This window comes from Argopecten irradians, chromosome 1 (genome assembly GCF_041381155.1).
Source record: "Argopecten irradians isolate NY chromosome 1, Ai_NY, whole genome shotgun sequence".
NCBI classification, from domain to species: domain Eukaryota; kingdom Metazoa; phylum Mollusca; class Bivalvia; order Pectinida; family Pectinidae; genus Argopecten; species Argopecten irradians.
This window is the reverse complement of record NC_091134.1, coordinates 18,028,160-18,052,728: the sequence shown is the minus strand read 5'-3', so window position 1 is coordinate 18,052,728 and position 24,569 is coordinate 18,028,160. Positions and strand designations below refer to the sequence as shown.

The 24,569-nt window shown below is 38.8% G+C and overlaps 1 protein-coding gene across 1 annotated transcript; it reads left to right on the top strand.

Moving 5' to 3' along the window:
- Window positions 1-6,230: 6,230 nt before the first annotated feature.
- On the top strand, window positions 6,231-21,529 carry LOC138315855 (neuropilin-2-like). Its single transcript, XM_069257199.1, has 5 exons — window positions 6,231-6,285; window positions 7,670-7,842; window positions 14,167-14,310; window positions 14,691-14,823; window positions 21,264-21,529. Exons 1-5 carry the CDS (start codon window positions 6,231-6,233, stop codon window positions 21,527-21,529), a joined length of 771 nt encoding a protein of 256 aa, XP_069113300.1.
- The last annotated feature ends 3,040 nt before the right edge of the window (window positions 21,530-24,569 follow it).

The window sequence follows — 24,569 nt, the reverse complement described above, 5'->3', positions numbered from 1 at the left end:
AAACTAATACATTTCGTTTCCTATTTTTTTCACTGGGAAGGATGGTAAACTCAATAAAAAGCAATTAATTTAAAAAAAAAAAGGTTATATTCATTGGTACCATTTTGAAAATATATGTTTTTATACTATAAATGAAGCAGAAGAGGAAACAATGCAATATATAGTGATGCAAAATTTACCGGGGAAAGATAAGAACACCATTAACAACATCTATCAAGTGATAACTAATTGTCTTGTTTACGAATTGTCATTTAGATAATGGCAAAAATAGCACAACAACGATGTCATGTGAATTCGTATAATTTCAACTAAAGGGAACATCGATAAGTCTGTAACCTTTCACAAAAACCCTTTCAAAGGAATATTGATATCGGGAGGTCGCGTTATTCTGTAGGTACAGCTGAGTGTCCAGTGCATGTGTGTGTATGCTTGTAGATATACGTAATTCAATATATAATAAGCAAAGTGTGTGAAAATGTTAGTGTACAACGACGGATATCAAACCAGTGACCATAATCTTACTAGTTATACTCTACCAGCATAAACAAGAACAACATCCCCGTGAATAAGTCCAAAACGGTAAATCGCGAAATTTAACAACTAAACAGTATATATCATCTCATGCCTCAACGTTACTGATACAGATATTCTGCTATTTTGATTTTTGTTTCAAAGAAAACCTCAACTGAAAATCATTTCTCCAGACATGAGAATTGCGCAGTTATTACAAGGTAAACCCCATTGTTTGTGTCTACATGGTTTCTGAAATTTGCGTTCAAATTTTACACAGAAAGCAGCGTTTTTGTTAACGTAATGACGTCACAAAGTTGAAGTGCATGGGTAGCCATATAAAAGTGTCAGGCATGAATGTATTATATGTTATATCAGAGAAAATACATTCATATATAGACCGTTGGTTGTTTGTCTGTTTAATTAACGTCCTATTAACAGCTTTGGTCATGTAAGGACGGCCTCCCATGTATGCGGTGTGGTGCGTGTATGTAGTGCGAGGTCCGTGTTTTGGGAGACTGCGGTATATTCATATTGTCTTCTTGTATAGTGGAACTGATCCCCTCTTTATAGAGCTATATCACTGAAGCATGCCGCCGCAGACACCAAGCAACACACCCAACCCGGTCATATACTGACAACGGGCGAACCAGTCGTCCCACTCCCTGTATGCTGAGCGCTACGCAGGAGCAGTAACTACCACTTTTATAGACTTTAGTGTGTCTCGGCCAGGGGACAGAACCCAGAGCCTTCCTCACAGGAATTTCGTCCCAGTTCTCGGTCCAAAACCACCTGTGATACCCCAGCCCCTTCCAATTATTGTGGTCCTATCGTGAATATTGTCATAGTTCAATTGGATTTCTCAATCAGTTTTGTGTTCCTTGGCAACATCAGTAGTTATTTTTTACACTAAAAGTGTACAGATTGACTGTGTACTTCATCATTTTTCAGACACTTTATTTTATTAGGATTAAAGCATGAACCTTACATAATTTTTTCTGTATGCTTAGATATGGTTTTAAGATGTTTATTGAAAATTTATTACAATGATTGGTTATCTAAAACGACAGGAAAACGTGGGGAATACCTACCTCAAAAATTATAAAAGTAGACCATCATATTCTATTTTTGGAACACAAAACGAAAGCTGGTCGAAAGCGAGGTTATAATGAACAACAAACTTGCTGACATGACAAGAAATATTAGTTTTCCACATTTAAAGATTATTTTCTAATTTACGATGGATGACAAATGAAGTTTCAGCCATATTTGTTATAAAACAATTTGTATTTAGCGTTAGAATGATAAGTCAAAAGTCAAACGAGACTTTTCATTCGACAGGGCACCGCGAAGAGATGAGGTTCCTGACTAATTGCACATATGTACATCACGCAAGTATTAAGTGGGGACTTGCTCCCGTCTCATGCATTACAGTGATCCATTTATATTTACCTACTTTCCCAATCGCGCACGTTACTGACTCTTGACGTACACCGTTTTCTATCGGAATTCGTTTGTGTTCGCTTCACCAAGTTTTTGACCCACCATTTTGTTTACATATGCAGTGCATTGTGGGAGGTCACTAAAGTTCAACACTACTATACTATCGTTACAAATTCGACCGGGCCGGTTCAAAATACAGAAAGATGGAATTTCCATTATAATTATTTTATTTGACACATTTGCACAATAATTGATATATATTACTTAGTAAGGTCAGCAAACCGGGAGTGGGACGACTGGTTCGCCAGTTGTCAGTATTATGTGACTGGGTGGGGTGTGTTGCTTGGTGTCTTCGGCGTTAGAATTGTACCTGCTGCCCCTATTGCATGATCGTAAAAGGCGACTAAATTTAGGATCTTATCTTTTCTCTTCTTCCTAACTGACTTTATCTTTCCTAATGCCTCCCTTGGCACCGCCTCACTTTGGCCTTGAGTTGAGCGTTCGCCCCTGTGAGGAAGGCTCTGGGTTCTGTCCCCTGGCCGAGACACACCAAAGTCTATAAAAGTGGTAGTTTCTGCTCCTGCTTAGCGCTCAGTATACTGGGAGTGGGACGACTGGTTCGCCCGTTGTCAGTATAATGTGACCGGGTGGGGTGTGTTGCTTGGTGTCTTCGGCGGCATGCTTCAGTGATATAGCACTATAAAAAGGGCAACAGTTCCACTATACAAGAAGACACAACACGAACATACCGCAGTCTCCCGGTACACTCACCTCGCACAACATACACGCAGCGCACCGCATGCATGGGAGGCCGTCCTTACATGACCATAGCTGTTAATAGGACGTTAATAAATCAAACTGGGTGGGGTGTGTTGCTTGGTGTCTTCGGCAGCATGCTTCAGTGATATAGCACTTTAAAAAGGACAATAGTTCCACTATACAAGAAGATATAACACGAATATATCGCAGTCTCCCAAAACACGCACCTCGCACTACATACAAGCAATCCACAGCATTCATGGGAGGCCGTCCTTACATGACCCTAGCTGTTAATAGGACGTTAATTGAATCAAACAAACAAACAAGTAAGGTATCTGACACGTGTTAAATATGTATTTTACTCAAATTTACATGGTTTACTTAGGTTCATGTCCCTTTAACGTTTGGTTTGGTTTGTTTATTTTTACGTCCTATTAACAGCCAGGGTCATGTAAGGACGTGCCAGGTTTGTTGGTGGAGGAAAGCCGGAGTACCCGGAGAAAAACCACCGATCAACGGTCAGTACCTGGCAACTGCCCCACATGGGATTCGAACCCGCTTCCCAGAGGTGGGGGGGCTTGTGGTAATATGTCGGACATCTTAACCACTCGGCCACCGCGTCCTTTTAACGTCCTATCGGTATAACTACATAATCAAAAAGGCAAAATAATTTAGAATATTACTGATTTTTTTCCCTTTAAGTCTTTCTTTGCTCCCCATAGTGGCTCAGTTTTGACCTTGAGATGAATTCTTGCCCATTTTAGGAGGGCTCTGAGTTATGTCCCCTAGCATAAAAGGAGGATGTAGGACGTATAATAATAGTGTGTGCAATATAACTACAATGTGACCGGATGGTGGCGTGCTTAACCCGTGTCTCTGTCGGCATGCTGTAGTGAGATATCAGTTTAAAAGGCATGGGTTCCACTAGTATGAAGATTCACAAACACGAGTTTCCAAAGTCTCCAAACACATACCGCAGCTTCCAAAAATCGTAAAACGCACTTCATACACAATACACACCACATACATGGGAAACTGTCCTTACATGGCCCTGGCACTTAATACGACGTTAATCAATCAAACAAAGAAACAAGTGCACACAGCACAATGCAAATAGGACAGGTCGTTTTATATAATCGTAATCATAATGGAGACCTTTAGCTCAACCAATTAATAGGCATGTCACAATGAGAACTAGACGGTGTCAAGTTCAGTTAAGACTTTTATGAGCCTATAAAGATGTATAAATAAACAAACTTATCGAAAATAAATTACAATGAGAACCGACTGCCAAAGGATTGACACGGAGAAAACAATTTGATAGGCCATTTCATTCCTACCATGGCCTTGACATGATGTCACAAGTTCCATTTGCAAGCCTACCTACAGTCCCATGACACGGATGGACTGATACCGATGTATAATTAACATCCTAATCAAAAACAAATTACCTTATGTATTACCTTCATGGCGGTGGAAGCATAATATAACGAGGGGCCCAGAGGGCCAGTATCGCTCGCTTAGTTTGTAATGCCAAATTACCTTTAAGGCCCATAGGCTCTTTTTAAAGATGTTTCGGCCAAATTTGGTTAAAACCATGCAGAACTTTATGACTAGATGCGATTGAAAGAATTTAGCACTGTTATCCCTATTGGGACTTATAAACTTAACCAAACGCATCGTACACATATTTTTAACTTATTGATTAAATGATTACTCTGCGATTGGTTGTTCGATCGTGTTTGTCGTATATGAAGCGGTGATGTGACAGAACGTTTCATTATGATAACTACTTGACTATTGAATACACGGACGTACGGAGTTGTAGCCAAGGTAGGTAGAGATCGTGTTCATTAATACTAAAATATATCAACTACTATTTGCTTACATGTTCTTAAAACAGTTAATGATGAGAAGTACAGCATTACTGTCTCTTAGTTACTATCTGCAATATATGTTAAGGTGTCGTATTAGACATTTCAATCAACTAAGAGGATGTGAATATGAGCTCTAGCGGGGATCATCTCAAAATGACATTGGTTTTCACTGTCTGAATTTAAATATAACTCTCGTTGTGTCTTTTATAGTGCTTTATGACTGAAGCATGCCACCGAAGACAACCACCCTATCACATTATACTGACAAGTAGCTTACCTCACATCCAATTGCCATATGTGAGATGTCTCAAGGGAGACATTAGCAAGAAGAGAGTCAGTAACGAAGAAATAAAAGACCAAATTTTTATATTAAGGAGCAGCAGATTCAATTCTAACGCCGTACCTGCAGGGCAAAAGTTATCTTACATCTAACCACCAATGATTTGTTTGTTTAATTAATTAACGTCCTATTAACAGCCAGGGTCATGTAAGGACGGCCTCCCATGTATGCGGCGTGTTGCGTGTATGTGTGCGAGGTGCGTGTTTTGGGAAACTGCGGTATGTTCGTTTTGTGTCTTCTTGTATAGTGGAACTGTTGCCTTTTTATAGTGCTATACATGCATCACTGAAGCACTCACCCGGTCACATTATACTGACAACGGGCAAACCAGTCGTCCCACTCCCTGTTTCTTGGCCAGGGGACAGAATCAGAGCCTTCCTCACAGGGGCGAACACTCAACTAAAGGTCAAAAGTGAGGCGGTGCCAAGGGAGGCATTAGGAAAGATAAGTAGGTTAGGAAGAAGAGAGAAGATAAGATCCTAAATTTAGTCGCCTTTTACGATCATGCAATAGGAGCAGCAGGTACATTTCTAACGCTCTACCTGATGTAAACTGTAAAAAAGCAAATACAACAAATAGGTATAGTAATAAAACAAATTTTCAATTAAATAAAATAAATGTTACCCTATAACAAATGGACCTATCCTAAATGGCGCAGAAAGTTAAGGTTTGTTTATTTCATTAAATGAGCATCCTATTAACAACCAAGGTCATTTAAGGATGGCCTCAAATGTGTATTTTGTATGTGAAGTGCCTGTTTGACAGACTGGTATAATTATGCTGTGTCTTGTACAATGTTACAAGCCAAACCAAATTAATTTGAATAGGTGTTGCTATATTTCTGTCATTCCAAAACACGCATCGCGCACTTCACACACGTATCACGCCACATACATGGGAGGCCAACTTCCAATGTCCTTGACTGTAAATAGGATGTTATTTTAACCAAACAAATAATCATCTTATCTATTGTGGTTTTCCCAACTTTGAAAGCATGACTGTTTTGAAAAATAACATAGTTTCATATTTCCAATTTCCAAACACTGTCCAATCTATACGTTAACATATAATAAAGCCAATAGACGCCCTAATTTCAGGCACTATTTCAACCCTTGACAGTACTATCAGGCAACAGTGCCCTCTGAACCAGGCCATAATAGATAAATAGTCTATGGTGCCAGACATCTAAATAAAATAGGTATTGCTCTCTTTTTGTCGACTCTCTCTACTTGGTGTTTTAATGAAGCGTTATTTTTCAGAATTATATCACAAGGGCTATGCTACAGATTTGCAGGGAGATCATGAGGTCACAGCTGCTGCTTGCAATACAGATACTTATGCTTACAAGAAATGGAGGTTGGCAGTCATATTCAATGGATACATACAGGTTACACAGTGAGTGGTTTGGGATATGGAATTGATTTATATAAATGCTATATAAAATGCTGTGCGAGATATATATAAAAGGAACAAAAGACACAGCAAGACTTGTTTAAAATAAATTTCATATCCAATAACTCCGAATTGACCTGTTATAAGATAAAAAGTTTTTTGCATAAAGAAAACATCAATAATGAATATTTTTAATTATAAACAAGTAATACACGCATTCAATCAAGATTTATAGTAGGTATAGAAATTAACTAATCATTGTCGAACTATATGTGGCCATGTTTACGACAAAATGACATTACTTCCCTCTAAGTTATCTTGTATCCCTCCAGTTAAAGTTCGGAGACACTAACAGGGTAGTATGACAAGATATGGTTCTTCAATCAGTGAACTATGGCGTACTGCAGCATGGCGCCATTCAATTATTACAGCATGAAGACATACAAGCACTATATATTGAGCATCATACTCTTTAAAGTCGGGGATTTGATCTATTTGACCTTTTGATTTATGAGGATATTTGAATTCCATAATATTTGTGAACTCAGAAGGTGTTTTAAATTTTAGCTATTTTGGTCACTTTTGGTCCCGCCGTCTGGGCCCTTGATGTCAGCCAGGTACAAAAGGGATATGATATTAAAATGCAACCTCGGTTGACTAATGTCCTATGAAAATTGAGTACATAACGCTTATAATTTTTTCCTTATCTTCTCTATAGTAGTGTGTACTCCATTCCTAGGGGGAAATCTGATACCGCAGTGCCATGCAATCCACCTGGAGAAGCTTTTATTGTAGTAATTTTACCTCGTATGGCCCCGCCTACAGGCTCCTTGCATTGGGGGCATATAATTAACAATTGTTATTGGTCATATGCCTTGGAAGGTTTGTGCCAAATTTCATTGAATTTGCTTCAGTAGCTTTGGAGAATAAGTCGAAAAATGTAAATTGTTCATGGATAGACGACGCGACTGACGACGCAGGACGGACAAAAGGTGATTAGAATAGGTCACTTGGGACACCGTCTGAGGTGACCTAAAATTCTCCGAAAGGTCGTATTTCTATATATTTATCCAACATCCTAGATTGTGAAACTTTTTACCTTAGTTCAGAAACAGTTCTGTATCTGAAAATATGTTTGCCAAAATGCTGTTTTTAAAATCTCATCCATGAGGATACTTTTAACAATTTATATTAAGGCTGAAAGTGTTTAAGGAAACTTAGTTTGAAATTAAATATATTTTGTCATTGGCACAGATGATATTGGAATGACAAACGGCAAGTAATGGTACTGTATTGTGTCTGCAAAATATCTCAAAAGTCAAATTCCAATTATTATCTCCTGTTACAGACTGTTGCTGTGGCGAAAAACTCATAAACGGACCTAGGGGCATAGCTAACGCATCATTAACAGCATCTTCCGCCTTCCAAGACGGCTGTTGCTTTCCAAAATATTCAAGAATCGGAAATGTTCACCCCTATGCATGGTGTCCATTCACTGCTTCTAAAACGGAATACCTACAGGTAAATGGAATATACCAATTGATCTTGCACTGTAGGTGTTGAATATGCATTTTCCTTTGATCTGATGGTAATCCTTACTTACCTATAATGTTCTGTATTTCATAAATATATACACAGCATCAACAATTAAGCACCACCCTATTTTGTTTCGATACACACAAACGTCACGAATAAATAAACAACATATGTACACATTATCTGCTGGATTAGTACGATAGAATAGTACATAACTTTTCTTAATTAAATGATTAAACCACAAATATCGTTACCTTAAGACATCTAGCAATGTAGGAATACAGCTCGACAAAACTGCAAAATAAAATGTAGGAATACAGCTCGACAAAACTGCAAAATAAAATGGCTCAATAAGTATGGTCATTACAAAACAAATGTAAAAAAACATTCCAATAAACGATAACAGTAATACAAGCAGACACAACACGAACACATCGCAGTCTCCCAAAACACACACCTCGCACTTCATACACACTGCATACATAGGAGGCCGTCCGTGCATGACCCTGGCTGTTAATAGGACATTAAAATAATCAATCAAACAAACAAACAAAGAGATAACATCTCTTCTACCACAATAGGCGGTGTTATTCAACTCTCTCAGTACCAAATAAACAGTGCAGCTGTTGATTAACAATTTGTTTATACCACACATGATATACACGCATTCTGATTGGCTGATACGGTGAACTTATACCGAACTTCTTCTTCTTGTTTATCATTTGTCAACGTCATCAATAATCTAATGACGTCATACTATGTCGTGATCGCCGCTTGACGTCCAAACTGGTGTTGGAAAGCGTATGCGTCTTGGTCGTTGTGTCAAAATACGTGACGTTTTCATACATGTTTAATTGACCTAATGTACTAATAATACAACATGACGGACACTGAGGAGCTTCTTATATTTAAAGTGTATGAAACTAACTTGATCTTGGTGGTAATGGCTTGATGATTATTTGACGGGAAATAGACTATGCCGTGTCGTGTGAATGTTTTTACATTTATACATATAGTTCGACATTGAGTTTTATTTTCTGAAAGCAACTATGAAGATTTAAACTCAATAAGACGTTAAATGAGTATTATTTAACCCTAAAGATGTCTAATTACTGTCTTGTTGCTGATAAAAATGTACACCTTATTTGCATATTTCGATAAATACAAGTTATCGTATCCCTGCCATATTTCTATCCACACTCGTGTAAGTTATTTTTTGAAAGTAACATAATTCTATATACAACAACCACTCATTGTGTAACCTCTATTTATTTTCCTAAATAAGCTTTTTATCAGTAGATGCTATATCCTCCGTTAACATTAGGTGTTTCTGTCATACGTCTGCACATGCTTTATATCAGATGACATATCCGAATCCTTGGACTCTTTCACATTTCTTATGGAGTTCGCCGTGCACTCTACAACATTTTGAAACAAAAGATCTTCAGCTCTGACTTGATGATACCACAAATGATCTATAGGGTTAGTATCAGGATCTTCGCAGGCCCAGAAAGAGAGTTAATGACATTGTTTAGGGGGAGTCGATCACAGCGCGTGATTGATGGGGCCAGCATTGTCACCAATGAATATGGAACAGTATATAAGTGGATGGTTGTCAAAATTGGGAAATAAACATTTTTTATACTTCTTTTTTCTGATAATGTTGACCATCTTATGGAGATTCAACATTTAGTTATACATAAAACAAAGCTCAAACCATTCGAAGCCACTATCAAATGCAACTGTTGGTACGATGTTTGTCTTGTGGTATGTAGTCTTCGTTCCACTCGTGGAAATAAGGGACGTAAATATCAGCTTTAATACCCTACGGAGACGTTTCCTGCCGTATCAATATCGATACTTTGACATCTCTTGTCTTTTGATAACCTTCGTATTGCTATGTTGACCAATACATTATGAAATGCGACTGTTATCTTTAAAACGCTTTACAGAACATGGACATAATACACAACCAAATACGAGTTACGTGCAGGTGCACAATGTCACTCCGGTATGGATGGATACAATAGTGCTTTCGCTACGCATACATACTATGAATATACCTTACAGATAAATGGTCATACGACTGCCTTTTGAAAGTCATTTACCGATTTATTACTTATGTAAGAAAAGTGTAACTTTGACGCAGTGTTTACTATCCCTGCTTATCATTTTAAATTGGGTGTCCTCCAAATCCGCTCGTCCTAAGGATGTCTGATGTTCTTTTCAATTCCCTCAAATAAAACTTGGCGAAATTTGGTTTCTCGACGCCAATCTGCTTCCTGTAAAATGCTTTCTTTGGATGCTCCTTTAAAAAGCTGCCCAGTTAAGCGCTATACCCCGAACGGAGTGAGCTCGGGCCTTAGACACATCTGAATGAGGTGCGATATCATATACCAGTCTGATGCAGTTTTTTATCCATCAATATATTGTTTGAGGAGAGACTGGCTTGTATGACCTACATTGGCAACGCAACAATGCGTCTGGATCTCTAGACTTCCAGGCGTCTAGATTCTGTCGCCCTCAGTTAGTATGCCATTACCCGTTTAATATTCAACACAACTTATCTGGAAATGACGGGACCACCACCTCTCTTTGGAAATGGGAAGGATCATCAGCCTTTCCCAAATTTGTTGGCAAGAAGGTTACCTTGTTTGCCTGAATACGAAATCTGTCGCCTATGGTCAAGTGACTAAAGTCGCCCACTCTCCTGGCAGTTATTGCTGTTAAAAGAAAAACAAACTTAGACGATATCAGTTTGAAGGTGTCTTCCTAAACGGCTAAAAGGGCTGACCCTTAAGTGTTTCTAGGATTAACAGATGATCCCATTCCGGAACTAAATATCTCGAAGGTGGTCTAGAGTTAAAGACCCCTCTCAGTAACCTTATAACTTTAGGGTTTTCACCCACTTTGATATAAATTAAACTTCGATATAAATTAAACTTCGGTGAAACTCGATGGTCCGGATGTAAGTGCGTGAGGAGTCTTAGTGTGGGAGGAAACCGGAGTGTCCGGAGAAAACCCATATGATCGGGCAGGTGACCCCTGACCTTTTCACGTCCGATCCGGGGATCGAACCCCTGCCGGCTGGGTGAAAGGCGAGCGGCTTAACCACTACACCAACCGATCAAATCCACTTTGATACCATCAATTTGATCCAAGGTGTTAGAAAACATGGATTGATACACACAAATAGTATGATACTTTTTGCCCTTGTCATAAAAGTCAGCTAAAAAGTTTAATACCTCGCCTAGAGAAGGATCAGAGGAATCGATGTTCCTCTGAACACACCAGCTAAGAAAGATTCTGTATTGAGAGCTGTAAACCCTCTTTGTACCCGATCGCCAGGACGCTATGAGTAAGTCCTGAGTCGTCTGTGAAACCCTTGTCGTCGAGACTCGATCCCTGAAAGAGGCCACACTACGAGCCTCATGAATTCTAGGTCCGGGTGGAATATGTCTGTCCCGGGTAGCTTGAGTAGGTGCTTAGATGTCGGAATGACCATTGGAAGATCCTCCAACAACTGGAGAATGATCGTATACCAAGGTCTCCTCGGCCACCTTGTTGCCACCAGGATAGTTCGACATTGTAATCTTTGAATGAGACTGAGGACTCTCGGGATCAAGGAGATTGGAGGGAAGGCATACCCTAGAATTCCCTTCCAAGACATTAATAGGCGGTCCATCTGTAGGGGGTGCTGGGTCTCTCGTCCATGAGCAATAGGTCGGTAATTAGTGGTTCAGATGAAACGCAAACAGATCTACCATTGGGCGATAGAATAGAGAGAATGCCCTGTCTATCATTGTCTGATGGAGTGACCACTCTGTTCGTAATAATTTGTCTTTTGGCGACACAGAGCGTCTGCTATCACATTTTGTACTCCGGCAATGTGAGCTGTCCTCATTGTAATTTGCATGGCTATAGCCATCTACCATAGTTTGACTGTAAGGAGGCACAGGTTGGGAGATACTTTCACTCCCTGACGATTTACATATTGGAATACTGTGATTTTGTCCGATCTTATCAAAACTGTCTGACCCTGCCATTCCTGACCCCATTTCTGAAAAAGCCCGAATTACAGCAATCACTTCCAACACATTTATGTGATAACCTGATTTACTTGGTTCTATGTGCCCTCAATTGTTTGATCTTGCCAGTAGGCACCGTAATCTGACATGGATTCATCGGTTGCCTCCGCAGCCTCTATTTCGGGAGGCCAGATCGTTCGTCCCTTTCTCCATTTCAATGGACTTGCCAACCTAGATTCGGAAAAGCCCATTCGTTCATCAGGAGAATTTTTGTCATGGCATCCTTGTGCGAAAGCCAATTCCTCAGGAGACACAACTGACTCCTCTCATCTGGAGCCTGGTCAAAGGTAGAAGATCTATCATGGATGCCATGTGGCCCAGAATTTCAAAGATAGACTGAGCAGTGGAGTAGCCCTTGCTTGAAGGGTTGGGTCATATGAGCTATGTTTATGATCCTTGTTCTACTGATAGACTGAGAGAGATTTCTCTACTGAAATCATCCTTTCTAAATTCTGTATAGTGGTCCATACTAGTTTGGTATCTGACGCCAACTGGTGTGGACACTGGTCTAACTGGAGGACGTCATCCAGATAGAACAGAATCATGATGCCCAGTGTACGAAAGTGGTCTAACACTGATGCTAAAACCTTGCAGAAAACCCGAGGCGGTGATGAGAGGCCTAAGGGAAGGGCTGAAAACTGGAAATGGTCGCCATTGCAGCAGAATCTGAGAAATTTCTGGTGACATTCTCGAATTAGTATATGAAAGTATGCATCCTTGAGATCCAGTGAAGTGGCAAATCCCTTTCGCGGAGGGACAGTTTCACTGATCTTAGAAAATCCAACTTGAAATCTATTCTCATTACGTAATGATTGAATGGTGTCAGGTTAAGGATAGGTCTGAAACCACCTGTTTTCTTTTGGGTAACGAAAAACGTGCTGTAAAAGCCTCCCACGTCTCGTCTGGAGGTACAGGGTAAATTACCTGTTTCTGAAATAGCGTCAAAATTTCGAACTCTAATGTCTCTGCTGCTTGTGGGTTTGAGGGAACGGGTAGACCGGATAGAAATTCTAGCGTATAACCCTTTTCTTTCACCTTCAAAACCCACGAGTCTTGAGTTATTTTGGCCCATTGCGCCAGACGAGAGCTCAACCGTCCTTTCATAACATGCGTCTCCTGAGGCAAATAGATAAACTTTACGAAAAGAACTGTTGTTTCTCTCTTCGACGGAGGCCATAGGAGACCGGGGAGGTCAATATATCAGATGTGGAGTTGTGTAAAGTGTATCTACTAACTCTTTATTTCGGCTGGGCCCTCAGCTTAGTAGAAACTGGTATGAACGATTTTGCGGCGATTCCCTGCCCCAATTCGGCGTGTGAGGGTACAGGACACTAAAAGAACATGTTCCGGTATTTCCCGACTTCTGCCGATAAAACCCTGGACTCTAGTTGTCCCTGGACCGGGACCAAGACCTTTTGGTTTTCTCGAAATGTCTACTCTCCTGATCTGGAGAATCATCTCTACCGGACTGGGATGCCGGTAGAGATGATTAATAACATTCAAGGTCACACAGGCAAAAAAAAATAATAATAAAATATTCTAATGACTTCTTCTGAAGTTTTTGAAGGGCTAAAGACCTAATATTAGTCCTGCTGGATGCTGGTGTAAATACCTACCAAATTTGTTAATATGAATTACCTTGACCTTCATTCAAGGTCACATGGGTCAAATATCCTAAAATCCTCAAATAATTCTTGTCAAGTTCTAAAAGGCATAAGAGCTAAAATTGAAGCTTGGTGTCTTCGGTGGCATGCTTCAGTGATATAGCACTATAAAAAGGGCAACAGTTCCACTATACAAGAAAAGACAACATGAATATACCGCATTCTCCCAAAACATGCACCTCGCACAACATACACGCAACACATCGCATGCATGGGAGGCCGTCCTTACATGACCATAGCTGTTAATAGGACGTTAATTAATCAAACAAACAAAACAAACTCGTAGAAGAAGGACAAATTGTTAAGTGACAACATATTTTGGTGTAGAAATTTGTTATCACTATTCTATTTCATTAATTTCATTAATTTTATTTCATTCAATAAAAGAAAATATCATAAGGATACATTTTAAACAGTGCTAAGTATTGTTTCCTGGCCTCATTTATGCAATGCAAGAGAACGATGGAATAATCATGCTCTGGAATTTTGTATGATATATTAAGCTTTGTTGTAGCCTCATTATTGGTAATGATATTCTTAATTTCTATTACCGATAGGTAACACTGAATTGCCTGACAATTCTGAAAGCGATCATCATACAGGGAAGGACAGGAGTTCAATATATCACATCATTTACAGCCTTTACAAGTGTGGATGGCGTTGGATGGAAAGCTTTAAGGGACAGCACAGGATCGATAGAGGTTTATTTCGTTTTTTTATACTATATACATTAAGGGGGAACTAAACAGGACGTGAAGTCAAAGAGAAAGGCAAACTAATGATTAATTTGTGCACTTTAAACATCAGTCCCTTGTACCAATATCATTAAAAGCATACTTGCGGTGACAGTGCAAGTCACCTATCCAGTTAAAATAGATGGCGACTAAAACCAAATTTAATATTTGTTTGTAATGTTTTATAGTTCTAAAATAATATGAAATTTGTTTTCTAATAGAAAATTAAATACTCATTCCTTATGTAAATGCACTAATCTTATGACATGGAATTACAAAATTAAATCAGAAACACAAAATGTTAAGTCCTTAAAAATTGTCAACTAATAACATCCTTTTGTCTATAGATATTCACTGCAAACAACGATGGAACGTCATTGGTAACAAGGCCAGTACATCAGACCTCTCCAACAAAATTTGTTCGTATTCATCCAGAAACGTGGCGGGGTTGGCCTGCATGTCGATTGGAGTTGCTAGGAGGTACGTATTTAAGCATTTATATTTAAGATTATTTGTAAAGTGTCTCATTCAATTATTAGGCCATGGTGACCTATTGCTATAGTCTTTTGTCCGTCGTCGGCCGTCGGGCGTTGTCCATTAACATTTCCTTGTGAACACGATAACTTGAATAGATATAAACTGAACTTAATGAAATTTTGTATATAGACTAAAATTGGAAAGATCTCAAACTAGCCCTGCAGGTAGGGCGTTATAATTATACCTGCTGCCCCTATTGCATGATCGTAAAAGGCGACTAAATTTAGGATTTTTATCTTTTCTCTTCTTCCTAACTGACTTTATCTTTCCTAATGCCTCCCTTGGCACCGCCTCACTTTTGGCCTTGAATTGAGCGTTCGCCCCTGTGAGGAAGGCTCTGGGTTCTGTCCCCTGGCCGAGGCACACCAAAGTCTATAAAAGTGGTAGTTTCTGCTCCTGCTTAGCGTTCAGCACACAGGGAGTGGGGCGACTGGTTCGCCCGTTGTCAGTATAATGTGACCGGGTGGGGTGTGTTGCTTGGTGTCTTCGGCGGCATGCTACAGTGATATAGCACTATAAAAAGGGAAACAGTTCCACTATACAAGAAGACACAACACGAACATACTGCAGTCTCCCAAAACACTGACCTCGCACTACATACATGCAACACACCACATACATGGGAGGCCGTCCTTACATGACCATAGCTGTTAATAGGACGTTAATAAATCAAACAAACAAACAAAGATCTCAAACGTGTTCGAAAATCGACCTGATTTGATTGTAAATAACTTACGGATTTATTGCCCTTTGTAATTATAATTATCGAATCTTGTGAACATGATAACTTGAGGGGGAAAAAGAGCTTTATTAAACTATTAAATCAGCTAGATTCAATTTAACTTATGGTGTTATTGTCCTTTGCAATTATAATTATAGAATCTTGTGAATATAACTTGATTAAATTTGATCCGAGTTTAATAAAACTATGCATATAGACTATTTAGCTAACATTGGAAACAAGTTTGAAAATAAGCTTGATTCGACTCTAACTTATTTATGGTGTTATTGCCCTTTGCAATAAAAATTATCGAACCTTTTGAACAAGGTAATGTGAGTAACTATGCATCAAGTTAAATGAGACATTGTATGTAGAACTATTAGATGTATGTTCCTGTTTTGTGACAGTTGGCTAGTAAATTACATAATAACTAATTTGTATCAAATATCAGGTCACCGTTAAGGTCCATGGGCATTTTGTAAGGTCATCTGCCCGAAGGGTCAGGATGACCTACATTCATCATGTTTCTTCCGTCGAGCGTGACCTTTTCACATTGTTTACTTCTTCTCCAGTCCTCCCAGTGCGGTTTTTAACAACTTGCCTGAAATGATCCTCACTTGGTCCCGACAATTGCTGCTATTTTTCGGTTCAATCCAAATTCCAAACTGGCCGCCACAGCCGCCATCTTAAAAAACACATTTTGCACTTCTCTAAGTTCTCCAATTTGGCTAAAACTTGGGAAAAATGACTCTGAAATTCTCTCGACAAGGGGTTGTTATTTTTCGGGTTGATCCGGAATTCTAGATGACCGCCACAGCCGCCATCTTAAAAATACATTTTGAACTTCTTCTCAAGTTCTACCAGTGTTATTTGACTGACACTTTCCTGAAATGATCCTGGCATGATCTCACCAAAGAGTTGTTCATCTCGGGTTGATCCAAAATCGAAGAGGGCCACCATGACAGCATATCTAAATTTCCTATATAGTGGAGCGGCTAAGCTTGAAAATCTTTCAAATTTTGAAGAAAGCATGAAACTTTGTATATGACCTCTTTAGGACATAAGGTTTCAGGAAAAAAATGGACCCCAAAAAATCACGGCCCCTGGCGGCCGGCATATTGGTTTTCAAAATGGCCACCAAAAACTAACTTCTGCGACCCATATATTACGTTCTATACCAGCTAGACCCAAACTTTAAACGTGTACACCCATATTAGTGCTAAGGAACATTCTAGTAGCGTTAAATTTCATAGAGAAGGACAGCCATTTTGAATTTCAAGATGACCGCCATCTTTGCGAACTATATCTTTATAAAATACACCTAATTGGCTAAGCTTACTTTAAGCAATAAACACTTGCAAATAAAGTTAGAATATCCTTACTTTTATAGTGTTTGATACATAAATAATTTGATTATTATTTTGATTTCAAAATGACCGCCATTTTGAAATCCAACATTGCCGTATAAAGTTGTTTCTCTATTTATCTGTAAAAATCCAGTTAACACTCTTAAACGTCTACACCTATATTATTGATACTTATTATTAACATTACTTAGGATCATTCTGGTAGTGTTAAACTTCATGTAAAAAGACGCCATTTTGCATTCTAAGATGGCCGCCAATTTACTACATTTATCTGTATCTGTATATAATGATAATATAACAATAGGCTTAGCTGACTTTAAGTAAATAAAATTAAAAAAAAGCTGCAAATACGGTGAGTATCTATTTTTTGTAGCGTTTGATACAAAATAATTCGATTCTTATTTGAATTTCAAAATTGCCTCTAATCTGAAATTCAATGTGTCCGGCAGTATTAAATTAAAGGTACATAAATTAACCAAATTGGCTGATAATTTCGGAAATATCACGTAAAAAGTTGATATCAACTTCTACAAATATTAGACATACCATTATTCTCTCAACTAATCTGAATAGATAAATTAAATGCAAACGTTAATTTCCATAAAGCGGGTCGCTTATGATCCCCGACGCCGTCCTTATAAACACACCGTGATTGACTTTCATCACGGTTATTAGAAAACGTTCAACCATTTCAACATTTCGGACAGGTAGCGGACTTTTAACTCTTTCAGAGTACAGCAGCTTAGAAAACATGCCTCACACCCATTGTCATGCCAAAAAGATAATTATAGTTCTAGAATCAAATTTTACACGATAGCAATATTTGTCATTCTGGAAAGAACACCCATACAAGAGCTATACCATGTAACTGGAAAGAGCCTATCCTGATGGAGATCTTCACTACATTAGCACAATGTCCTATTGGTATACCTTACACTGTCTACAAATGCAAGATGTACCCAAACATTATAAAAGATACTGTGGAAGCTCATTAATGTCATTTGTAAGAGAGATAGGATATCTGTTAAACTGTAGAGAGCAGAGGATGTGTTTCCGAAAATTTCAAATTGCAAACAAAACAAAACAATAACAATTGAGGATCATCTCTTTTTTGCATGTGGAATGGAAAATCGTAATTGCCAGAAAAATGGGAATTTTCATGACGGCTAACGAATATATTTTGGATAAAGCAAGAAGGCAGTCAAGGCTTCAAATGGTTTATTATGACTGCAACTATCTAATGCATATGGATGATACTACATAACTATATCTCGCCAGAGCAACGGAATTATCAGAAAATATCTAAACGAAATCACTTTGGCAGGCATCTGAAATACTTTTGCGTGATGGAGATTCACCTTAATATCAGACCTGCAAACAGAAAAAGTAAATGCAAGGATATCACTTGGGATTTGTCTACCAAAGAAGGTTTCATGGATGAGATGGCCGCACTCACATTGCATAACCACGTTCATGTCCGGCCGTCAACCGCGTCTCAGGAAATCTTATGTGGATTCAGGGGAAGATATTCCCCTTATTATAATCAGATAAATTGCAAATAAAATGGTTCAATGCAATCCTGCACGACTCCAACAACATCAGGACACTCCACTTAAGTAAGTTCATAGCAATGTTTTGCCGCCAAAACTTGGATGTCTACCTGCTCTGACATGACACCCTATGGTACGTTTATCAATTTGACAGTAGTGGCCCTAGAAATTAACCACTAACAAGTCCTTGCGAAGATAGTCATACGTACCTCTATGACATTTGTTTTACAAATGTAATCTGAGCCTCCGAGCTAGAACTTCTAATTTCATTGCAGGCTTAGGAGATAAAGATGGCGAAGGTAAGACAGTTGATGGCGTTGAATTAAGAACAGAGATGATGGAAACTAAACCCTCCAAATACATATAGCCACCGTCAGTAAAACATGCATACGGCACCAAGGACTGGGTGAAAATAAATAGCAGCCATGGAGAACAAGATAACTGTAAGTCTTCAAAGAGAAAGTATATATGGTCATTAAAACTAAGTGTAAAATGTAGAGATGATTGAGAGTATAATCAAGATTGGGAACCACATAGACTGAAAACGAACTTATTGATATAATCATCTGGAACCTTGCCGAATTTTGTTTAGGTTGACATCGATATGTGACAAAAAAGTATGACCGATAGTTCAGCTTCTGATTGTACCACAATAACTCTTGCGCGTGGTTATGGATAACTTGACAGTTTCATCGGAGTTACACTGAGAGGAGGGATTTGAAAGTAGGAAGCCGAAGTATGAAGGATTGATAGAAGGTATCAATACCCTAGAATGTCGGAATTGGTGTTCCTGTTTCCTGCATGTTCAACTTAAAAGCTATTTCCAACATTGGAAGTAATGGGCAATGAGAAGAAATCAGCTGTGCTGTAGATGTACTTTCAAAACAGATGGCGTCCAACTGATCGCAGTAGAAGCGACAAGGTAAGAGTTGGGTGTTATTCACAGATGGAGAGAGATTTGGCCAATCACTGGTGATTTCTGACTTTTAAGATGCTCCATTGAGGACTCGATGAAGGACATGAAAGGTGATCATCTGATGACGCATGTAGAATTGCAATTCAGGGATTTATTCCAAGATCATTCAATTTCATATGTATCAACATTTTAACTTTTTTCTTATCTTACAGAGTGAACTATGGAGACAACTTTAATTCAAGCGGTCATCTTGGATCTTAAATTGGCTTTCATTTTGAAGTTAAAATAAGAATAAAATAATTTATGTTTCAAACACTACAACAAGAGATCACAGAGGGATCTTGACGCCCACCAAAGAATGATCTGCGTATGACAATGGAAAGAGGGATCTTTTCTCTGCTTCTCAAACTTTAACTTCATATTACTACATACTTTAATTAAGAAATTTGAGAAAGATCCTTTCAGTACTTTCTGAAATATTTAATAATAACAAACTTTAATTATAAAACATCAAATATGGCTACCGATCGGCTATCTTGTTGACCAATCAGTCCCATAATGTAATATGCACAACTAGGGCCCCAGGGAAACCCATATATACAATTTGAGACAGATTGCTTCAGTACTTTCTGCGAAATAGCGGTAACAAGCTTCAGCAATCAAAATCCAAGATTGCGGCCTGTCGGCTATCTTAATCACCGATCGGTCCCAAAATGCAATATGCATAACTAGGGCTCTAGGGGAACCTACATATGAAATTTGAAAAAGATACCTTTATTACTTTGTGAGAAATGGCGGTAACAATCATTGTTAACGGACGGACGGACGGACGAAAGGCGATTTGAATAGCCCACCATGTGATGATGGTGGGCTCAAATATAAATACTATCATTATATTTGCATGCGTTTATTTGCTCAAAGTAAGATTAGCCATTCGATTTATTATATACAGATATAGCTCGCAAAGTTGGCGGCCATCTTGAAATACAAAATGGCGGTCCTTCTACATGAAGTTTAACACTCTCAGAATGTCCTTAAGTTTACATAATACGGGTGTAGACGTTTAAAATTTTGGCCTAGCTGGTATAGAACGCTAGATATGGGTCGCAGAAGATTTTTTTTGACGGCCATTTTGAAAACCAATATGGTGGCCGCCAGGGGCCGTGATTTTTTTGGGTCCATTTTTTTCTGAACCCTTATGTCCTAAAGAGGTCATATGCAAAGTTTCATGCTTTCTTCAAACTTTGAACGATTTTGCCAAAAAATCGACCTTAGCCGCTCCACTAATACGACTGTTGCCAAGGTTATCAGATGATCGTTAAGATCCTTGGGCCTCTTCTTTTTATGGTTAACCTGAAAGACACTAAGGCGATCCTTTCGGTAGGTAAATTACAGTCATAGGTGAACACAGTATCGTGAGGGGATGGATATGATATACACTGCATTTGCCATTTTATGTTTGATTGTGGGAAGTCAAATTGATATAATTATATCTTAAAGTAGTATGTTTTAGAAACTATGAACGATCTCAAAAAGCATTATCCGTTTATCAAACAAGTCCTTCGTAAAAATCTTATAATTTGACCATTTCATTTCTATTAACCAAAGTATTAGTCTTGTGACATTCTCGCAACATATTCGTCCAAAATCAAAGGCGGCAAGGAAAATAGATTTTTTCTTTATTTCATTTTGAGGATTCATTCCTTTCATTTAAAATTATTTTTATTCCTGTTCAACCGATACAAGAATAGTATCAACATTACATATTAATAATATATAAGTTATTTTTAAAGATAATAATCAATATTAATATATTTAATCAATATCAGTTCCAGTCACTGCAAATTGGGAAGGTAAAATAGGTGTTCCGGATGAAGTGCCTCCGACTCTACAACAATTAACAGCACCAAACAATGCACTTTGTGGGACAGCTTGTCACAAGTCTGGGTCGTCCTGTGGAAGTTTTATGTACGACTTTGAAACCAATGAATGCCATCTCTTCTCTGCAAAGACATTCAACATCACAGCGTCGGTGTCAGCATCTCGGAAGAAAATATACTATGTGGACAATTACAAACCTGAGTGCATTCCCTAAAATTGACTGGTAACCAGCAAATTTTGTCAAACATATTTCAATTGTTGTAAGACAGAGGTGGAGATATCTGGTTCCAATATATACTGAACGCCAAAAAAAAACTTTAGACTTTTAAAAATTATATATTTTTGTTGAATAAATTGTTCACTCGAAAACATTATTTAACACATCAAGTAACAGTATTGTGCATAACATTTTGACATTTCAGAAACAAAAAAATCATATTGGTTTATGACGTTTTACGTCTTCCATAGTTTTTAACCTTTCGATTGCCAACGCGACAGAGCGTGCACGAAATCACGTGCAAAGTGGTATACGGGTAGTCGATGTAGTGAGTAACAAAAGGCCACTCAATTTGTGCGTGATTTCAAGATGGCTCGGCTGTCAATGGCCGATCGAAATCGAGCAATTGGGATGTTGGAGGCAGGTGATAACCAAAGACATGTCTCAAGAATTATGCAATGCACGAGAGCCACTATACGCCATCTGCGGGATCGTTACAATCGAAATGGACATGTTAGAGACCGTCAGAGAACTGGTCGCCCGCGCGTAATAACGACGGCAGCACAAGATCGGTATATACAGGTCAGTCACGCGCGACGTCGTTTTGAGCCAGCAACCGTTACAGCTAGGGCAACAAACGGTACGCATAATCGACCAGTCAGTGCCCACACAGTACGACGTTGTCTTTCCGAAGCCGGATTAAGAGCTAGACATCCGTACGTAGGTCCCATATTAACTCAACATCATCGCCAACGGTGGCGAGGCGTCCTCTTTTAGGACGAAAGTAAGTTCAACGTGAGCAATACTGACGGTAGACTTCGTGTTTATCGACGTCGAGGTGAGCGTTATGCTCGAAACTGTGTTCTGGAGACCAACAAATGGGGAGGTGGAAGTGTGATGTTTTGGGCAGGAATATCGGATCAACGTTGGTCTGATCTGCATGTTGTCCGAGGTAGAGTCAACGCTGTTAACTACCGTGACAATATTCTATGTCCGATTGTGATACCATTCATCAGAAACAACGGTCTGGCAGTCTTTCAACAAGACAATGCTCGCCCTCATACAGCGAGGGTATCTATGAGCTACCTGCAGCAGCAAGGCATCAATGTGGCCATCTTTGAGTGCGGATCTATACCCCATCAAGCATTTCTGGGACGAGCACGGGCACGACAACCTCAGCCGATTATCGTCGCTCAGCTGGAAGCTGCTCTGCACCAGGAATGGCGTCGGATGTCCCAGGCCATCATCCGACACGTCGTACAGTCCATGAGGAGACGTTGCATAGCCGTACGTAACAACAATGGAGTACACACGAAATATTGAACGTTTATGTGATCTGTGTGATATCTCAACAGTGCCTTGTATTACTGTGAAAACTAAAAAATGACCCCTAGTCACTTTGAAACTCCATGACGTCATCATACTGAGGCTGATGTGAATATTTGATGTGCCAAATAATTCAAAAGAGATCAAATATGTTTTTCGTAATGATTTCCCCGAGCAAAATCCAATAAAACATTCAATATTTGAGATTAACCCCCATATATAGTTTTTTTTTGGCGTTCAGTATAAATTTAATACATTCCTACCACAATAGGCGGTGTTATTCAACTCTCAGGACATTAAATAAACACTGCAGCTGTTAATTTACAATTCGTTTATACCACACGTGGTATAAACTCTGTACGCTTATTGGCTGACACGGTGAATTGTGACCGAACTACTTATTTCTCTGTGTCAAGCGTCATCAATAATCATATGACGTCATTCAATGTTGTGATTGCCGCTTGACGGCCAAAACAGCTGTTGGAAAACGATGTGTCGTGGTCGTTGTGTCAAAATCGTGACGTTTACATTCATGTTAAATTGACATTAGGTACTAATAATACGTACATCTTGGTGGAAAAGAATTTTACTGATTAGTTTCGTAAATTTAATGTGTATGAAACGAACTTGATCTTGATGATAATCGCTTCTTTTGAACTTAGTTTGTAAAATTAAAACCTATGCATTCTACGTATTGTAATTGGTGAATGAAAAAGTAAAAGCTATTCCTGATTCATCTAAAATTTGTTCATTTAATTATTTAAACGTCCTATTAACAGCCAGGGTCATTTAAGGACGGTATCCCATGTATGCAGTGTGCAGAGTGTGTGAAGCGCGAGATGCGTGTTTTGGGAGACTGTAGTATGTTCGTGTTGTGTCTTCTTGTATAGTGGAACTGTTGCCCTTTTTAAAGTGCTATATCACTGAATCATGCCGCTGAAGACACCAAGCAACACATCCCACCCGGTCACATTATACTGACAACGGGCGAACCAGTCGTCCCACTTCCTGTTTGCCGAGCGCTTAGCAGGAGCAGAAACTACCACTTTTATAGACCACATGAATATACTGCAGTCTCCAAAAACACTCACTTGCACAACATGCACGCAACACACCGCATGCATGGGAGGCCGTCCTAAAATGACCATATAGCTGTTAATAGGACGTTAATTAATCAAACAAACAAATATATATCGATTAAGTCATACCCATGATGTAATTAATACCAGAGTAGATAGGCAATGTAGGAGCGAATTGTTTGGTGGAGTCAATTCCAGATGCGCTTGTTTACCTAGAAATGAATACCAATGATACTGTGATACAATGTCTACAATATAGCATGAGCAATCGGCCAAATGTTCATAACTCATTCCCCGTATACACAAAGTAAATAGTTCAGTCTTCACTACTTTTTACGTTGAACAAAATGATAAGTTGTCTGGTGGCGTCTAATGCAGCAGCTTCAGACTTGTACTGATACCCCATCCTTCACTTCAGCTAATTGTTTCTAGCTACTAACAAGATTGTATTCAATTATATCCGTATAAGTATAGGTACAGTTTTCATAAACACGTATACATGTAAAAGTATCATTTCTTACACAGAATGATAAATAAATAATTCCTAACAAGACATCCAGTTTAATACTCACTATTTTATTTTGCGAAATATTAGGTAAATGAATAACTATAATATTTATGTTTATGCATAT

Coding starts and splice junctions, on each gene's coding strand:
- LOC138315855 (XM_069257199.1), top strand. CDS start 6,231: ATGAGGTCACAGCTGCTGCTTGCAATACAGATACTTATGCTTACAAGA. Junction 6,286..7,669: donor TATGCTTACAAGAAATGGAG/GTTGGCAGTCAT, acceptor CTCCTGTTACAG/ACTGTTGCTGTGGCGAAAAA. Junction 7,843..14,166: donor CTAAAACGGAATACCTACAG/GTAAATGGAATA, acceptor TATTACCGATAG/GTAACACTGAATTGCCTGAC.